The sequence below is a fragment of the Pleuronectes platessa genome, chromosome 6, assembly GCF_947347685.1.
Source record: "Pleuronectes platessa chromosome 6, fPlePla1.1, whole genome shotgun sequence".
Taxonomy (NCBI): Eukaryota; Metazoa; Chordata; class Actinopteri; order Pleuronectiformes; family Pleuronectidae; genus Pleuronectes; species Pleuronectes platessa.
The window spans coordinates 11,237,127-11,256,901 of NC_070631.1; the positions used below are offsets into that span (position 1 = coordinate 11,237,127).

At 42.5% G+C, this 19,775-nt stretch overlaps 2 protein-coding genes across 3 annotated transcripts; both read right to left on the reverse strand.

Moving 5' to 3' along the window:
* Positions 1-3,833: 3,833 nt before the first annotated feature.
* On the reverse strand, positions 3,834-10,083 carry LOC128442889 (extracellular matrix protein 2). 2 transcript variants are annotated; one of them, XM_053425504.1, is made up of 3 exons: positions 9,931-10,083; positions 5,523-5,849; positions 3,834-4,334 (listed from the first exon to the last, which is right to left on the reverse strand). In XM_053425504.1, the coding sequence occupies exons 2-3, from the start codon at positions 5,798-5,800 to the stop codon at positions 4,187-4,189; spliced, it is 426 nt and encodes a 141-aa protein (XP_053281479.1). In that variant the 5' UTR covers positions 5,801-5,849; positions 9,931-10,083; the 3' UTR covers positions 3,834-4,186. The 2 variants fall into 2 exon arrangements, with proteins under 2 accessions (XP_053281479.1, XP_053281478.1); XM_053425503.1 differs by lacking the exon at positions 9,931-10,083 and having other exon boundaries at positions 5,523-6,071.
* Positions 10,084-13,991: 3,908 nt separating this feature from the next.
* LOC128441941 (trigger factor) lies at positions 13,992-15,069 on the reverse strand. Its single transcript, XM_053424073.1, has 4 exons — positions 14,833-15,069; positions 14,636-14,718; positions 14,466-14,590; positions 13,992-14,137 (listed from the first exon to the last, which is right to left on the reverse strand). The coding sequence occupies exons 1-4, from the start codon at positions 15,064-15,066 to the stop codon at positions 13,992-13,994; spliced, it is 588 nt and encodes a 195-aa protein (XP_053280048.1). The 5' UTR covers positions 15,067-15,069.
* Positions 15,070-19,775: the final 4,706 nt, after the last annotated feature.

The following is a 19,775-nucleotide window of genomic DNA, read 5'->3' on the forward strand; positions in this document are numbered from 1 at the left end:
TACGTGCAGGAGCTGCAGTATAAATACGAATGTGTAGTTTCTTAGACAGTAATGTGCTGTTTGCAAAATGACTGTACAATTATGGAGAATGAAGACTGCGCCACATGCACAGGATGGAGAGCAGGAATCCAACATGTGATTACACGCCCAGACAGAGAGAGTGAAGAATATAAATAAATGTGATGTGCGTCTGTTCATGCTACAGATTCAGACAGTGTGTTCTCATAAACTGGGTCAGCTACTGGTCTTTCAATACACCAGCTCCATTGTTGCTCACTTATTAAGCATCTACCTCGCTCGGCCTCGGCCCCACATGTCTGCAGGGGACCTTCTGTTCTTCATTTGGAGCCGCACAAACACGGCTCTCTGTTGAAACCTTCTACCTGGAGCCTGCGCGTCAACACGGCAACTGCACGGGCTGCAAATTACGACTTCATCCAGTCAACGTGACTCGGCATTTGATCATTTTAATTGCTCAGAGTGATATACTGCGAAGTGTGTTTTTCGTCTCTGCACGGCTGGGTTCACAAATTAAAGAGGCTCACTGAATTTTGTTTTTCTCTTTCTTCTCTCTGCGTGGAGACTGTGAGGACACGTGTCATTTTTGAGGCAGTGTGAATTGCGGGAAGGCAGCGTAATCAAGTTGTCCACATGTCATGTTCACTTTAGGACCTGAAGCTGAGTTATCGATGTCAACGCAGGGATGAGGGGAATACAAATGATAGAGTTAAAGGGAGAGTTGTTTCAGAAATCCACGCCAGATACCATCCAGCTTGCACTTACATCACAGAGCTCAGAGCATCTCTAGAGGCTCCAAGATCCTAGATAGTTTGAGACAAAAGAACTGTGTATTGTTTCCATGTAGGAGGAGACAAAAACCACGAGGAGAGGGACAGACAGCCAGAAAGATGGACAGTGAGATACAGTATTTGGCGATAGATGCACAGAGAGAGAACAGAGAGATCAGGGAAGTGGTTTTATTAATGAGGCTGGCCGGCAGTGTTGTGCAAGTTCACTACTCTCATGAACAAGTTCAAAGTTCAGTTCATACAAATAAACATGAATAGTTCACGTTCATAGTTCACCATTTAAATTCTGAACTAGTTCATATTTCAGTTCATTTCATAGTTTTAAGGTGGACAGTGAGAATGAAAGACTTAACTTGTTAAAGAAAACCTTATCCATCACTACCCCTTGCCTTTACTGTCGGAATGTTTATCAGACAGTGTGTAAAAATCCCTCAGATAATAATAAGGTGCATCGGATCTCGGATGTAGTTGCTGAGTCTGCGTCTCTGCTTTCTCTTGCCATCTGTATATGAGACCGAGAGCTGTTGTGTTGCAGGTATGGCCTGCCCCTTTAAGGAAAGTTTGTAGTGTGTGACGTAGTGCACCAGGGTATTGTGGGAAAATACGCTAAAAGTGTGTTTATAAGGAGAAGTGACGGAGCACCGAGAGGTGATGCGAGTGTTGCTCCTACTGTATATCCGAGAAGTGGCCGCAATATTTTTTGAGAGAAGATTCCAGATTCTTTCACTAAAAGGCTCAATAGAGCCGTATAGTCTCTGATCCATGAAGCTTCCTTCTACCAAGTTGTGTGGTACGGAGCCGAGACACTGGCCAGAGAAGAAAACACTTGGAATACGTTGCTTGTTTGGTCTGCATATGTGTGCCATGGGTGATGGGTAACGTAGTGATAAGTCTAGTTAGTTGGTTTCGGTTAGGCTAAATCGCGGACATTTTACGGGCACTGAGCAACGACATGGTGAAAGCATTCGATTTAGACAGCGTCTCTCCTGAGGAGAAAGTATTGAAATGTCCTGAGGGTCAGTGAACAGGTAGGGGTGGGGCACGTGAAAGTTCTAGGCCAATGGTTGTAGGGTTTTGTGGGATGCCAGGCTCTCATTGGCTGATGAGTTGGCGTATCAAGGGTAAATGAGGAAGGGGAGTGAAGAGTACAGTGATGGAGGAGTGTCAGAGTCACGAACGAGAAGCATGTCGTGTTCGCTGGACTTTAATAAAGTTACACATAAAGAGAGAAGTTTCCTGTCGTCTATACGCGAGGACGCTATGAACGTGTTCACCGTTCATATTCATATTTGTCATTGAGTTGCGTTCAGTTCATCCTTCTCATAAAAGTGAACGTGTTCAATGAACGCGTTCTTTAGCGTTCGTTCATGCACAACACTGCTGGCCGGGCACGAAAGCTCTTGTTCCAAAATGGGAGGGGGGGGGAGACCAGCTCTGAACGTGCTCCAGCTCTCTGCCTTCACATCTCTCTCTCTCTCTCTCTCTCTCTCTCTCTCTCTCTCTCTCTCTCTCTCTCTCTCTCTCTCTCTCTCAACCACATCCAACTCAACTGGTTCATCTTTCCCTGATCCTCTCCGAGAACAATCGCCGTATTGTGTCTTAGAAATCAGCTTGTTGTTTGTCCCCTGCAGCTCCACCCTGCCCGGACAGGTTTCTCACCTACAGCTGACCCCAGTAAAGTGCTGCCCCACTACTCACATGCGCACATACATGTACGTCCCAGTCAATGTTCACACCCCTGTAAGTGAATGACGGACAATCCCTCTCACCCCCTCCACAAAACACTGGACAAGTGGACAAGCTAAGGAGCAGCTTCAGCCACAGACTCATCAACCCCGCTGCTCTAAGGAACGATACAGGAAATTGTTCCTCCCAACCGCAATAAGACTGTACAACTCATCTACCTCTGTCAGAGCCACCATCACAGAACTGCACTAAATAAACCTGTTTCCTTGCACTCTGTACCCTGTACAACACTCCGGTCCATATACTGGAACACTCACTTCACGTCATATGTGATATGTGTTAATATAAACCCTATTGATACTATATATAATTTCATACATTAATATTGTCTTTTGCACAGTCTGTCTACATATTCTCACACTCATAGTATATTATATTATCTATTGTATAGTCAAATACTTATATTTATACCTCTACTATATATCATATCATATTATTTCATACTCTTTGTATATTATTTGTATATATAAGTCTATATACACATATTTATACATGTGTACATGTTATTATTATTATTATTATATTTACTATTATTATTATATATACTGTTGCTGCCATTATTATTATTACTATATACTGCTATTATATTGGTATAATTACTATCATATATAAATATATATTATGTTATATTTATATACTATATATACTGTACTATTTTTATATACTGTCTAACAATAACATTACCAGCATAACATCAGTACTATTACCATCATCTTGCCACTGCACCTTATCTACCTATTTATCTTGTGTTTCTGTTTTTATTCTTTCTACCTCAATATTTTTATTTTTATTCTATTGTATTGTATTTTATTTTATTCAAATGTACCGGCCCTTATGACGACTTAATTTCCCTTCGGGGTGAATAAAGTAATCTATCTATCTATGTGTTGGAGGCTCGGACGGGGCCTCGCTCACAGTCACAGTGACTCTATGTGTTTTTCCCGAGCGGCCGGTTGTAGATGTTTATGTTGGAGCCCATTGGGCGATAGAGAACCTGCACAATGTTTATGTTTTCCTTTCTAATGGGCGCCCTGGGTTCGCACTGTGTCACCAGATATTTTCTCGGACTCTCAGGGACCCCCGCGCTGCACTCCCGTCATTTCCCATGTCCCATTCAGACGGCCCCTTTGATACAGAGGCTCTTCCTGCCGCAGACTCAGACTGGAGACATGGCTTAATCCTCCTCAGTCAACATATTCTCAAAGTATCACACACTTGAATGAAGAGAATGAAAACAGAGTCAGACCTGTGTTTTGAGTGGATCCAGATTCCGCCGTAATCTATGATCCCTTTTATACAACCGAGACAATTTTATATAATAATCAGTTCAATTACTGTGTAAATTACACATTGGATTTAATACAGAGCAAAACATTACAGTCATTTCCATAATCACAGATGAGATGCGAGAGAAAAAGATGGGTTTGGTGTTGGTAAAATGAAAGGAGCTCTGGCTGACTAAGTAAACTACATGATTTTTCTGCAAATCCTTCCTGATTTCAGGAAGATTAAAATGAGAGGAGCAGTAGAGGGAGAAGACCGATACATAAAACCCTGATGATAATGCACATGTTTATTGTTCCCTAGTGTAGCTGTGCGGTCTGGTGGTCAGATGTGTGACTCTGCTGCAGCTACAGGACTAGTCCCTGGCCATTTATCAGACAGGAGAAGGTATTTGGGGGAATCTTCTCCATTTCCAGTGGATTATTTTCCAAGTGGACTGAAGCCAAGGTCGAGCCGGAGTTACGAGGATGGCACACTCCCCAGCGCCTCACCAGCCTGGGAGCACAGCACACAAACACTGTTTAGATACATCATGCAGAATTCTATATCTAATCTCTTATAGGAGCTACTTTTGCACTTTTCTTTTAAATTCACATAGTCCACCACATGTAAGACCTCAACATTATATCTTGTGATTGAGAATGCATGAAAAGAGATAAAGAAAGGAAATGTGGACAGTAAAAGTAATGGATAAATTGCTATCTAAAATAAATAAAGAGTTATGGTTATATTTACTCGCTGGGTGCAAATTATTAGCTAAAAGTAGTTGACAAAGAATAACACATCCATATCCCATCTCTTAGAGTTGGAATAAACTTAGAAATATCAACATTTACAATTTTGGTTCAAGTGCTCTTCTATATGTTTTCATTTCAGATGAAAACATATAGAAGAGCACTGGTGTTGTTGATGAAAGGGCTAAGGGAATAATCTCATCTGTGATAGATGCAAAAACTACACAAATATCTCAAGATGAGAATGAGGTGACATATTTTGCGTCAATGTGTCAATAAACAGAAAGGCAGCAGACTTTATATGTCCTGCGAGGGGCCACTCCTCATCTGAATATTCGGATGTTTGTCACACATGAAAAGCAAAGGGAAAATTGGGTCATGTCTTAAAACATCTTATGTTTTTTGAACGAATCTTCCCCATTATTCTTTTAGCGTAATTACAGATTCGAAATATATATATATGATACAGGGATTCCTGCTTGTCTTTCCAAAGAAAACAATGTGTGACTCTTTTTTAAATAACCACTGGGTCTTTGTCTTGCACACAGGAATGAGACAAGACTTTAGGATTGGTTCTAGGTCACTTCTCGACAGTTGCGAGCTGATGGATCTTGGCCAAGTTCTCTGTTTGAAGTACATGCATCGAGTCGGGCTGCTGACCACAACAACAAACACAAGGTCAATGGACATCGTAGCTGTTGTTTTGTTTACCATGCTGTGTTAGAGCACAGGACAAACTGGTGAAGTTCATGTAATGTGAAACTGTCTCCACAAATTAAGTTTGTTGTTGAAATGTGGGGTTGAACACTTGTATTTGTTAATACACTGAATACGCTACAATATCCTTCTTTGCTGCTTTGCTAAGATGCTTAATATAATTTCCAAAGGGAGCCTCACTTGCTTTACTTCGCTCCTTAACACTTAATTGACGGTAAATGTGATTCTATACCTGATCTGGTTGTTGTCCAGCCTGAGCACCTGCAGGTTCTTAAACTGCCGCACACAGCGAGGGACCTCCCGCAGGTGATTGTTGTCCAATAGGAGCTCACCCAGGGAGCGGTAGGTTCCAACAAAAGACGGTCGCTGTAAACCCTCGTTGCTCAAGGCATTGTGGGATAACCGAAGGGAGCGTAGGCCGGGCCGCAGGTGGCGGAACGCGAAGGTGGGGATGTACCTGATGTTGTTGTGTTGGAGGTTCAGTTTGTGGAGAGGACGAGGCAGATTCATCGGGACAGAGGTGAACTGATTGAAGGACAAGTCCAAGGCTTCCAGAGACCTGAGGAGGAAAAAGCACACAGAAGAATCATGATTCTCAGAGACGTACGAGAAGACATTTTACTGATAGTGCTGTCAGCGAGGGAGGGAGAGTGCAGAGTGGGAGTCTAAGATGTGGGGGAGACGTAGGGGAGCAGTGGGGGAGAAAATATTTAGGCCAGGTGGATGAACTGTAAGAGAGCATGGCAGTTTGAGGGGGAAATTGTGGTTCATAGAGTGGTTGATAAATGGTATGCAAATGTTTTGTTAGTGGTAAAAAGAATGATCGTTAATGGAGGGAGGAACAGATCTCCGGGGGCTGTGGCAGAGACACAGCACAGAGCCTCAGTGTTCTCTTTGGAAGATCCCACACAGCTGTTGCGAGTTTGTGGCCCAGCTCACAGCAGGAGATGAACCTCATTTCCTGTTCTTCCACCTTTCACAGACCACACTCAACAGCCAATGAACTCAGAGCAACGTCAGGAGGCCAGCCAATGCCCACGCGGTGGAGTGAAACGAGGCCCAATGAGGAATCAAGGAGAGTGGAGGATTGTGGACGTGGGAGACGCTTAGACTGACTTGTGACTGAGTGACGTGGAGTGCCTCAGCAGATCTGCCGCTAAGTGACTTACGGTAAGACCTCTGCATAAACTCTCAACCCTTGAACTTTGCAACTCCCAGGATGCACTGCTGTTTTTAACCCCATTAGATGATGTGGTACGATGCCAAGGAGTGAAAATCCCTGAATTGATCAAAATGTTTATATACCAACATTTGATCAATTCAGGGCCATGCAAACCTGTAAGTCCATGTACTGGCTTTTCCAACATACCCATTACATTTTGAATGACAATGAAGAACTATTGATTTAAAATCACTTCACTGAACCAACAAAGGGTCCAACAAAGAACCAATTTCTGCTGATGATCTTTGGGACACTTTTCATGAATCATCAAAAATTGTTCTTTGACTCACCCTTGGGGGTTCTTTATAGAATCATATGCAGAAATGGTTCTTTAAACAACCTCTGGCTAAAAGCTTAGTATCACTACAAACAACCATTATTGGTTCCAGATTGGCACCTTTATTTTTCGGTGTGTATATCAATTAATTTCAGGTAATTGGTCTGTGTTGCAGCAAAGGTCATGGTTGGCATAAGTCCTTCAGTTACGTGGAACAAGGTCCAGTGTGGAGGTTGGTTACGTACCACTCTGCCTAACGGAGGTGTAATAAAACATCACATCGGTGCAACCATAAATGTCTGACTCGAGTTGAGACACATGGGAAAGAGCACAACGGTAGATTTAACTCAAGACACACACGAGCCAACATTCACTCAGTGCACAGCAGGCCTTTTGTGTAACCTACACGTGTCGTGGCAGTTATGGATTCCTGTGAAAAATGTGTTTCTGTTGAAAATTTAAACCCAACATATATCACTCGACCCGTTCTCCGCACTGCTTGGCTGGTGTTGATTTGTATTCTCCATCTTTGCCAGGAAGCTCAGCGGCAGTCCGCTCAGAGCTCCACATGGTAATGATGAGGTATTAATGAGGGACACGCAGTCCTCTCTTCTCAGAGGACCCCACCCTCTATACTCCCACCCACTGTTACACACACACACACACACACACACACACACACACACACACACATAGGGAACATGATGTTTACAAGAAACTGACGAATTAACATAATTGACTTGTATGATGTGCGAATTTCTAAATGCAAATTCACAAATTCCACATTCTGCATTATCAAACGAACAAACAAAACAAAACAATTTCTGTCCAGGATTAATTCATGACTTCGTCTGTGAAATATTTATAGCGAAACAAAGCTCTATCACACCAAATCCAAAGTTTATTGTGTGCATGAATTTGTGTGTGTGTCCATGTTTTAGAGCGAAACATGGCCAGGAGTAATCAAGCTGCTCTGCTTATCCTCAGGATGTTGGGTTGCAACAGGAATCTGCACACAGGGATTGTACACACTTTGGGAACCTAACCAGGATAGGTGGTGTAGCCAGAAGGAGGAGCTGCGCCAAGCCGGGTGCACAGACCAAGACTTGATTTGAATAATGGTTTGATGGATGGATGATGGCAGAGAAAGGGTTTAGCTGTATTGTGTCATTATGGTGCAGGCTTCTGTGTACACTGAATTTATTAACATAGACAGACGTGGTATTTCAGGCCGAAGCACATTTGGATTAATTTATAAACTGAATATGGCTGTGGGGTGTTGGCCCACTGTGAGCTAACTTCTATGTCTAGGGTACATATATCACTGTCACATTTAAATGTGAACTAAATTACTATTCAATCAAAGTCAGAGGTTTTTACATGACACGAGTGTGATGCTTCATCATTGTGTTTGTGTGAGGTGGTGTGTGCATGTGTGCTTGTTATGCCACGTAAGCTTACTGTGAAACCAATTTGTGGGGGTCTGAAGATAAAAGAGCTTTCATTCCACGTCCTGTCAGGCTCCGACACGTCATGACGTGACGCAACACACACACACACACACACACACAGCTTTGATGTGATGATCAGTGAACCTGTGCCTCCATGCAGTCAGTGTGAGCCCGCAGCGACGACAAATGAAACCACAGATCCTCTCCAACAACTGCCTCTCAGTCAAAATGACACAAGGGATGAAAATCAAATTAATACATAACTTAAAAAATTCGATCAGCACGTAATAACTCTCTGTTTAAACATAAAGTCAAACAAAATTAGACTGTTTCTGTGTCACTTGTCAATTACTACTGACAACACAGTTTACCTGGTTTCTATTTTTAGTTAATGACCCATGTTAAATTGCAGAACACGCAAACCAAAATCCAGATTACAAACACTTTCCAATGAAAATGTTAACTCAAAACTAATTGAAAACATATAACCCCGCAAAATACTATTATGATGGACCTTTGTAATGACTGAATATGTGATTGTTTATGCTGCTTTCATCAGGGAGAGTAACTTGAAGCATGTGGCTCTGTTGGCTGGCAGCAGGGATGTGATCATGATTCAATTTTGAGTAAGTGCGGAGACATTTAACAGATATTTGAGCTGACAGCTTCATAAAAAGCCAGGAGTAGATGGGAAAAGTGTGTGTGTGTGTGTGTGGGTGTGTGTGTGTTTGACAATGAAAGCTGTCCATGAAGAAAGACAAGTTGGCTCTTAGTACAAAGTCATGCTACTGCAGATGTTGATTAAATTACAAACGTACTTGACACATGTACTTGACGTACTTAAGTATTTTTGAGAGTACTTATTAAAAACTAGAAATACTATCCTGTGGTTGTATGCCTCCATCAAGCATTGCAATTTCAGTCGATGTGCATTTTCCACCTTTGACAACTGAAATCGAATCAGTTAATCTTTGAGTCCAAGTGACAGAAAGAAATTCCCTAAAGGCAGACTTGAGATATCAAGAGGCTAAACACATGTTTTGTGAGGCGACCACGACCTGTAACCGCCCAAATATAATGAGTTTATCCGTGAGGCCAAGTGAACATTTGGAGCAAATTTGAACAGAATGTCCTCAAGGAGCTTTTGAGATTATTTGGTTCACAAGAATGGGACGGACAGACAACATGTAAACATAACGCCTCTTGGTCCAAAAACATGGCCACTAGGAGCAAGAAAGAAAACATATCTCAACTGAACTATAGGCTATAATGATCAAACTGGTCACAATATACCTGCACAGTTATTTACAAGGTACATAGTGAGGTGAGGTGCTGGCACTCAGTCTCTTCTGCATGAGATAGATCCCAGGTCCAAGCTGCTCTCCCCAGCTCCCAGTAACCTCCAGTATATCCTCCACTCGTACCTCCGATCCCTGCAGCCCAGCAGGAGGCAACAATAACACTGACTTCATGACATGGAACAGAGGCGCTCCACTAACCAGAACCACACTGCAGATTATTATCTTTCTTCGGACAATTTACTTTTCATTCTCTCGCTCCCTCTTTTCATTCCCTTTCTGTCTTTTTTTCCTCACACCTCCGCAGAGCAACATGAGGATTTCATTTCTCCAGAAACTCAACATGGATTTAATCGTCACGTGCAGAAAAACATCCAATCCAACTACCTGACCTTTGACCTCTCAGGTGTCCTCTCCCGCAGAGTCAGTGGAGATCGGGTCAAGTACAGTTTGTTCACAGTTGTCTTTGCAGAGCTGGGGGGAACTTTTAAAGTAACGAGGCTAATAATCCCACTGGGAACGCTGCTGCTCTCGCCACTAATCAGGTCAAGTGTCCGGAGTCAAATGAAGAGTTCACTTGCAGCGGGACGGAGCCGTCACTTCTCCGTCCCCAAGGTTTTTTATTTTCCCTCTGAGATCACAACATGTCATAATTTCTTCAGTCAGATTTTCCCTGAATGTATATTTACTTAGCTTTAGATTTCTACGGTTCTATCCTGTCTTTCGTTCTCTCTCTCTTTCTTCAATTATTTTTTACTCCGTTTTCCCTGAATCTCCCACTGTGGTGCACAAGGACCCGAGGGAGCAGAGAAAAACCCACTGGAATTCACTATATTTAAACATGACACACACGCACAGACACCATCTAGACACATTTAAACAAACACAGAAACACACACACACACACACACACACACACACACACACACACACACATATGCAGGCACAACATTGCCCTCAAGCTCTCCCTCACACGTCTGCTCGTCTGAGTACACAAGGTCAAGAGTCATAACTTCTGCATGTGTGAGAGAGAGGGAAGGAGAAGAAGGAGAAAAAGAAGAAGATGAAGAAGTGTTCTAGGCTGAAGAACGTGTGATACCTTAACATGCTAAAGAAGATAAAAAAAAGTACTGACATGGATTAAGTGAGTGTATTTGCATGTGACTTACATGCGTCAGCACCTGATACTGATACTTACTATCAGTTGCTACTTAAATTATAGGAATAGGAGATGTATTATCTTTTGACAGAAATGTGTTATTTTAAGTGCCGCACGCATCAAATGAAAATCTAGAAAAAACTCGTAACAAAAGGATCCAGACTGCCAGAAAACACCAGTCCACCCTCTTGTGGCTGACAGAGGGACTGCATTTAAATGGATGGATTGATGGATGGATGGATGGATGGATGGATGGATGGATGGATGGGTGGGTGGGTGGACAAACATACTTGACACGGGTCCAGGCGAGGTCACCGATCCTTTGCTCGTGCAGCTGGTTGTGACTCAGGTCCAGCGCTTTCAGATGGACACAGCCCCTCAGTGGCTCCTCTGACACCTCCACAATCTGGTTTCCTTTCATCTCCAGCTCCTGTATGAAAGAAATAAAGAAAGGCGGTGACACTACTCTCATCCTTGTGTCTGCGTATAACAGAGGGAGGATTCAATGAAGTTATATGCGTGCACCTGAAGAGAGCGAGGAAGGCCCAGAGGGAGGGAACGGAAGCGGTTGTTGTCCAATTGGAGTCTCAGGAGCTTCTTCAGAGGTCTGAAGGCGAGCAGTGACACACTGCCCTCATGAAGAATATTCTCCTCCAGCTCCAGACTCAACAGGTTCCTCAGACCTGGAATAATAAAAAAACCTTTTGAAGATCAAACAGATAAAGCACAGAAACAGCAAGAAAACAGACGGTGAGATCAGAACTAGGAGTAAGCCCACCTATAAAAAGTTAGAGTTAGAATACGATAAGGAGTTTACCAGACGGATCTGCTCAGTTTCAAATAGTGTAAGAGCCCAGATAGAAAAGGTCAGGTCACCTGTGATCCTCAGCCGGACTGAGGACCTCAGGTTATGACCGGGCACATATGGAGTTAAGAGAGTCAAAATGTGTTTAAATGCAAGTCAAACTTATTTCTAAAATTCAATGGAAGCCAATGAAGATAAGTTAAAATCAGACTTATATGCTCATTTTTAGCAGATTGATGACTCAGGCAGGTGAAGAGAGAATTGCAAAGATCCAAATCACAGGAGATGACAACACGAATAACAATCTCTAGGTTTCTTCTGGTTAAAACACAATGATCTTTGAAAGTTTCCTGAGCTGCAGAAAACTCGACTGGACAACTGTGTGGACAATTATTCAAGGTGAGATCATTATTGAAGGTGACACCAAGATTTTTTGCCAAAGTTTTGGGGTAATGAACCCAGGTGCTTGCCGGTGCGTGTATGGACTCGACTGTGTCAGGGCCAGAGGGAATAATAAATCACAGCCACTATTTTGAGAGAAGCCTTTTATTTCTCACTCCTGTACACGACACTTACCTTTGAAACAGTCAGGGGTGAGTGTAGTGAGCTTGTTGCTGTTCAGCCTGAGCTCTGTGAGGGACAGCGGCAGTGGTGGGATCCTGGTGAGCAGGTTGCCATCCAGGTAAAGTTTCTTCAGAAAGGTCAAGTTCTGAATGACACGCAGCAAAAAAGAAAAGAAACGAGAGTGAGAGAGAGAGCGAGAGAGAGATGGATTTACAGGCCAGGGAGATAAAACAGACAAAAATGGACACTTCTTTTGAAAATCCATAATTTCACATCCCTCTCGCCAAGCAGGACCCAATCCCAGCTGACAGAAATACACCAAATGAGAGAAGGTCAGTACCGAGCATTTCCCCAATGTCATCTATCATGTTGTATTTTGGGTAAAGCTGCTCAGTGTGGCTCCTCAGTGAAAGCTGCTGCGGTCGGTGTGTGTGTGTGTGTGTGTCAAGTAAAAGCAGTGGACGGCATCTTTTGCAGGATCCTTCTAGCCAGCCCATCGGTCCTCTGTCATTACCGGGATGCAAGGAAAAAATGGGTTGAGAAAAGGAATAAAAAAGAAAATCCCTAAAAATAATTTCCCTTTTATTCTCTACATGATTGGCTGCAGCTGTTTTCCAGCAGGTTTGTCCCAGCCAATACCGTGAGAGGAAGTCAATGGTGGTGTGTAATGATTGGTCAGAGTGCGGCGGGCTGCCTCCCTGTGGTCAGGATCTGTGTCATTTGGAGGTTAGACCAGGGGTTATTCTTAGAGAGGATTAGTTAATGCAATTTGCAGTGCTCTTTTATTACCGTAATGATACAGGAAGCAGCCTAACTTTTATTTTAATTAGATGCAAAGTAGCTAGTAAAACTGTCTTATAACTCACAAATTCACTCCTTTCACATGTAGCAGGCTGCCGATTCCCATGATCCCCAAAGGAAGGAGGTTTTTTTCTGTCAATATCAGATCAGTTCTATATGTGTTAACCTTTACCACCTATAAAAGTCAAATAAAATATAAGCAGCTGCAATAGCATTCGCACCACCCGTATTTGACCTTTGCACCAACTCAGTAAGACCAAAATCTGCATTACTGTCTATTGCACTATATTGCCCTGATGCTTTATTGTAAATTTGTATGTATATATAGAATGAAAGAATAGAAGAATTCCATTGTACAGCCTGTGTACATATGATAAGGCTTTGAGCTTGAACTTTTCCACATGCAGTAATATGTAAAAGCTTTCAGCTAAAACTATTGAACATTATTTTGGCACTTTAGTGTCCTGTGCATGTCTAACACTCAATCTATCCATCAATATACTGTTTGGGGGTCACCAGGGCATCACAGGATCAACACAAATAACCATTTACAAAATGTAGAGACGCCAATCAACCCAATCCCAATTTGCATGTCTGATGTCGGAGAACCAGAGAAAACCCTCACAGACACTGGGAGAAGCAAAGAAAGGACACGGCCAAACCGGGATTCTAACCTGGAGCCTTCTAGCTGTGAGGGGGAAGTACTGACCACTGCACCTCAGCCCAACACTCAATTTAATGCTCAAAATAGAAACAGATCACAGGTTATTTTCACTGTGTGGAACGTTTTTCTTTCTTTTTTCCCTCTTTCCTTTTTTGTTTATTTCTTTTTCTCCCTTGTAAATGTGTATTCAATCCCCCATATTACACATTAGTATTTTAAAGCAAACCTATGCAACCTTTTTGACCTTATAATAGCAGCTTTCAAATCTCATAGCTGCTACACTGACTTGGAAAAGGGAGAATGCCTGTTTTCACCCCACACAACTTTGTTGAGCAGAGTGGCTGCAGGGGGCGCCGTTGCTTAAGTGGCAGAGAGTTGTACATTCAAACACGATTTAACTTTACAGGAGTGATGCACAGCACTCTACTTTCACCAGTGTGGACATCGGGTGTTGGAGGAATCAGGTCAAATACGGAGCAGAGATACTCACAGTCAGGGGCTTTGCACTGAAAGACTCATCATCCAGCTGGTTTTTGCTCAGGTCCAGTGTGTCAAGGTTCAACAGGCCAGAGAAAACCTGTGGCTCCAGGATTCTGATGTTGTTTTCTTCAGAAGATAAATCACGTTATTGTGTAAGATGTCGTTCACATAGTAGCCTATACTGTAAGAATGCAATATGCTGTGATAAATATCTCTACAGGACTGGACTCAGATGTCATGGTGACACGTTTGTACTGGACCTTATTGGTCAGTGAACTTCATCAGAGACAGAAAGAACATCACATCAGGTTTCCGTTACTGACGCTATATGTAACCAAATATTATGTGTGTGTGCTACTTTTGTACAGTGAATCTGCCACCCCAGCGTGATCCCACACACACACACACACACACACACACACACACACACACACACACTCAGACTAATACACACCTGCCATGTCCAGCTTTGTGGCCTCCAGGTTGTGGATGATTGGCAGGTGAGTCATGCCGATGCCCCTGCAGCTGATTTCTCTGTCAGTGGTCTGACACTCACCAAGAGGCGACTCGGTGAAGCTACTGTGTGTTTCTGTTTGATCGGTGGGAGGCTCCGTGGCCTCTAACTCTTCTTCTACCTCCTCCTCCTCCTCTTCTTCACCCTCTTCTTCGCCCTCTTCTTCCCCCTCTTCTTCTTCCTCTTCTTCTTCCTCTTCCTCTTCCTGACACAAACATTTTATAGAATTACATGACGGATAATTGCTTCATTAAATAAACTGAAAACTAAAGAAATCGACTTATTTGTCAGAAAAGAAGAAAGAAACCTCTTCTTCTTCTTCTTCTTCTTCTTCTTCTTCATCATCATCATCATCATCATCGTCGTCATCATCGTCGTCATCATCGTCATCATCATCATCGTCATCATCTTCCTCTTCTTCTTCTTCCTCCTCTGCTTTCTCTGGATCTGTCAGCCTCTTCTTCTCAGCATGAAGTTCTCTCAGTACAGCCATGAGGGCGCTGGATTCCGCTTCTGCTTTTCCACGCTTCCTCCAGCCCATCAGCGGTTGCCCCACTCCTGCCTACAGTGGTAATAATACACCAACACTTTACATCTAAGGAGTAAATCAGTGTAAATAAACTGATTCTTCAAGATGTTCCGAGATTTTATAAATTTGTCAGTTCCTACTATTCTATATGCGTTGGCTTCCACTGTAGCTGCATGATTGGTCCTCCCGCCGGCTCCTCTCCTTCTTCTATAAGCCTCCATGTTTCTTTGCTGTTCCATCTCCTCTTCTGCCTCCAAATACAGATGCTCGTCCTCACTCTCTTCATCATAAAGATGACACCAAGGGGGAGGGGCACAATTAGAGACATCAATCAATCAAAAAGGTTTTTCACTGTGATGTGATAGGAGCTGTATAACTTCAAATCAATTAATTTATTAAAATAATTTTCATTCAGGCACATGCAGACAACAAAAAAATACACATCTTACCAGCAGGATGCGTTGTTCTTGAAACATGTGAATCTGACAAGGTCACAGCTGTTTCAGTTCCTGGTGGAAAAACGGCTTCTGTTTCTGCATCAGCTGCCTCAGAAGAAGGTTCAAGGTGAGCATCCATGTCCTCCCAAGAGTTCAGGCTTAGTCCTGATGAAATTGTGCCACTCAGACAAATGAGCATGATCCATGTCCTTGGTTTCTCCATATCTGGATCAATTCAAGCTTTTTTCAAATGGACAAAAAGGTCCAAGATCTTTAAGATTCCTCAGCGATGAAGAAGCGACTCCGTGGAAAGTGCCGACGATTCTGCCAAACTGTAGAAACTGAAACTGTCAGTACGTTTAAGAAGTAAAATAGTCCGAAAAGAAGACTTTCAGATTATTAACACAGAGTGAAAACTGTGGTGAAGTCTCCACAGTGACGTATTGCACATGTCCCCTTCTCAGAGTGAAATGAGGAAAGACTGAGAGGATGGGGAGGAATATCCAGCAGGCCGAGAGGTAAAAAAAAAATAAACCCTCACATTGTTAATAAGGGCCTTGGTTCATCGCACCGTGAAATACACAGACCCGCCCTGCTCCTCCTCGTCTCCTCGGCCTTTCATAACTGTCTGCTAACACCGGGTGGAAAGACAGAGGTTCGTGGAGGAGATAAGAGACGAACAAGATAAAAACAGTAACATAGTAACTTTCATACACATGCGATAGGTTCTAGTTGGACGCTGTCCTGTAGTTTGACAGATGAATTCATGATCTTCTGTCTGTTTTGTGTTTTTCTCCTCATTGAATCAGACTGGGTTCTCAGCAGACTGCTCTGATCTTTGACCTTTTACGATACGAGACAGTTCAGGTTGGAGTCAGCCTTGTTTGGCCAAGCTCCACTAGCGTGTATGTACGAAATCAAACACGACCTCTGTGGACATAGACAATGAGCCTTCACAGTGTGTTCACATTCTGTACACACATACTGTACATAGATTGTCTAGTACTCCGAAGTGTGTGTGCATCTTCACATTTGACGCTCGAGCCAAGCAGGTGCCACTGGCTGAGTGTTGAGCCAAAGTGGTATTTTCACTGTGGGCTGAAACCTGCTGACAGACTTCATTTGCTCAGTAACCACACTCGCATGCACTAAATCGGTTGACATGTACATGAATGCTGTTATATCCCAGACAACCTGAAAGACCAGATTAATGTATAGAACTGAATTATGCATCAGCCCTTGGTCGTGAAACAGGGATTATATTTCTGCATCTAGAGATCAGCTGATGAGATGGAGACGGCAGCAGAACCCAGACATGTTCCAAATGGCACATCGGACAACTTAGCACTCAACACTGAAACTCTCGGGTCCCCGCGTAGTCTCCCAAGGTAAATAGCGATGTTGTCCAAAGACCATATATTTAATTCTTGACATAAGCATGCAGTAACCCACTAACCACATTCAACCTCATTCGAAACCTCAGTCAGACAACACCCTGGTTGAGCAGTTTCCACTGCAGAGTGGTACTACAGGGTAAAATATAAAAAAATACAGAAACAGCTCTCAAACGCAAGCTGTATAAAAATAATTGGGGGAAGTATTTATAAGACAAAACAGGAAAATCGTATTTGATAAGACTTGCAAAACAAAAGAATCTTGAAACCAGAATGGCACTCTGTAGAGCAGATACCTGCACCAAGGCCAAACAGCCTCCTCAAGGAGCCACATCTAAATTCACCTGATGCAGATTATTATCTGCACCAGACTCCAGGAATGCTTAAATACCAGTCTTCTTAAAGTGCTTGAGTTGTTTTTATTTTATCAAGATCCATTAATGTTTTGAGAAATCAAAAATGTTGAAAAACTCACAATCCTAAAGTGAAAAGAAAAGAAATAATCTGTATACTGCCCCTGATCTGGTTCCACACAAACTATGGGTTCTTCCTTGAGCCATACCGAACCCTTCAACCAAGTTTCTTGGTGATGGTCGAGTAAATTTAGCAAAATCCCACTAACAGATAAACAATCCAACCAACAAACAAACAGAAGTGAAATATAAGCTCCCCGGCCGAGATAAAAAATACAACGCTCCAATATAAAAATGCCCAGTAAAAAGAAATATCTTGAAAGACAAAGTGAACATTTCAAGCATTAATATAAAACACAAATTTACTTACGTTCACAATGTTTGTTGAATACATTCACACTAGCAATTGAAAAACAAATCCAGCTCAGGATGATGGAAACTCCTTTGGAATTAAACCAAACTGGACAAAGTAAAAGTTTGACAATAAATTAGGGATATCACAAAAGTAATGACGTTTCATCCATGAGGGGAACATGACAATTTATACAACATTGTCAAAACCTTTAACCAAAGAGCAAAATGTTTCATAAACGGCAACCCTAAGGGAAAGTTCTAGATTTATCCTACAGGTACAATTAATGTAACATACAGTGCCTTGCATAAGTATTCACCCCCCTTGGACTTTTTCCCATTATGTACTGTTACTAACTGGAATTCAAATAGACTTAAATAAACTTTTTCCCGTTTGATCAACAAAACATGCATAGTACTTTGGAGGTGCAAAATACATTTTATTGTGACACAAATAATAATGAGAACAAAAAAGTTGACATCTGTTGGGTGCATAAGTATTCACCCCCCTGTGTCAATACTTGGTAGAACCCCCTTTCGCTGCAATTACAGCTGCAAGTCTTTTGGGGTATGTCTCTACCAGCTTTGCACATCTAGAGATGGAAAGGTTTGTCCATTCTTCTTGGCAAAAAAGATGAAGCTCAGTCAGATTGGATGGAGACCGTCTGTGAACCGCAATCTTCAAGTCTTGCCATAGATTCTCTATTGGATTGAGGTCTGGGCTTTGACTGGGCCATTTTAAGACATTAACATTCTTTAATCCAAACCATTCCTTTGTAGCTCTGGCTGTATGTTTAGGGTCATTGTCCTGCTGGAAGATGAACCTCCGCCCCAGTCTCAAGTCTTTTGCAGACTGCATCAGATTTTCTTCAAGGATTTCCCTGTATTTGGCTCCATCCATCTTTCCCTCTATTCTGACCAGTTTCCCTGTACCTGCTGAAGAGAAGCATCCCCACAGCATGATGCTACCACCACCATGTTTCACTGTTGAGATGGTGTGCTCAGGGTGATGGGCAGTGTTGGGTTTTCGCCACACATAGTGTTTTGCATTGAGGCCAAAAAGTTCAATTTTGGTCTCATCTGACCAGAGCACCTTCTTCCACATGTTTGCTGTGTCTCCCACATGGCTTCTGGCAAACTCCAAACGGGATTTTTTATGGATCCCTTTCAACAATGGCTTTCTTCTTGCCACTCTTCCATAAAGGCCAGATTTGTGGAGTAGACGACTAATAGTTGTCCTGTGGACAGATTCTCCCACCTCAGCTGTGGATCTCTGCAACTCCTCCAGAGTAACCATGGGCCTCCTGGTTGCTTCTCTGATTCATTTTCTCCTTGTCCGACTCTTCAGTTTGGGTGGACGGCCTCCTCTTGGTAGGTTTGCGGTTGTGCCATATTCTTTCCATTTTCTTATGATGGATTTTATGGTGCTCAGAGAGATGTTCAAAGCTCTGGATATTTTTTTATAACCTAACCCTGATTCATATTTCTCCACAACTTTATCCCTGACCTGTTTGGTGAGCTCCTTGGTCTTCATGATGCTGTTTGTTCAGTAATGATCTCCAACAAACTCTGAGTCCGTCACAGAACAGGTGTATTTATACTGAGATTAAATTGCAGACAGGTGGACCCTATTTACTAATTATGTGACTTGCAAATGTGACTTGTGAATGCAATTGGTCGGACCAGATCTTTGTTAGGGGTTTCACAGTAAAGGGGGTGAATACATATGCACTCAACACTTTTCAGATTTTTATTTATAAACAATTGTGAAATCCATGTAATATTTCCCCCCACTTCCAAATGATGCACTATTTTGTGTTGGTCCATTACATAAACTCACGATGAAATAAATTTTAATCTGTGGTTATACCATGACAAAATGTAGAAAAGTCCAAAGGGGGTGAATACTTATGCAAGGCACTGTAACAGTGGGATGAAGTCGAGTGTTCCCTCCATGTCAGCGTGTTCACTCCAAACAGAAAGATCCAGGTCGAACTGGAATCAGAACCAGGGACCTCCACTGACCTGAGGCTACAGTGCTGACCACTGCAACACCATTAATGTCTGCACTAAATATTTGGATAATCCCTGAAATGGTTGTTGAGATATTAAAAAGGACCAACGCA

Bases quoted from the DNA above. Each gene is read 5' to 3' on its own strand.
- LOC128441941 (XM_053424073.1), bottom strand. From the start codon at position 15,066: ATGGGCTGGAGGAAGCGTGGAAAAGCAGAAGCGGAATCCAGCGCCCTC. The intron at 14,719-14,832 runs GTTTCTTTCTTC...GAAGAGGAAGAG, and splicing joins AAGAAGAAGAAGAAGAAGAG to GAAGAAGAAGAGGAAGAAGA. The intron at 14,591-14,635 runs GTTAGAGGCCAC...AGAAACACACAG, and splicing joins GAGGAGGAGGTAGAAGAAGA to TAGCTTCACCGAGTCGCCTC.
- LOC128442889 (XM_053425504.1), bottom strand. From the start codon at position 5,800: ATGAATCTGCCTCGTCCTCTCCACAAACTGAACCTCCAACACAACAAC. The intron at 4,335-5,522 runs GTATAGAATCAC...CTGTGCTCCCAG, and splicing joins CTGGACAACAACCAGATCAG to GCTGGTGAGGCGCTGGGGAG.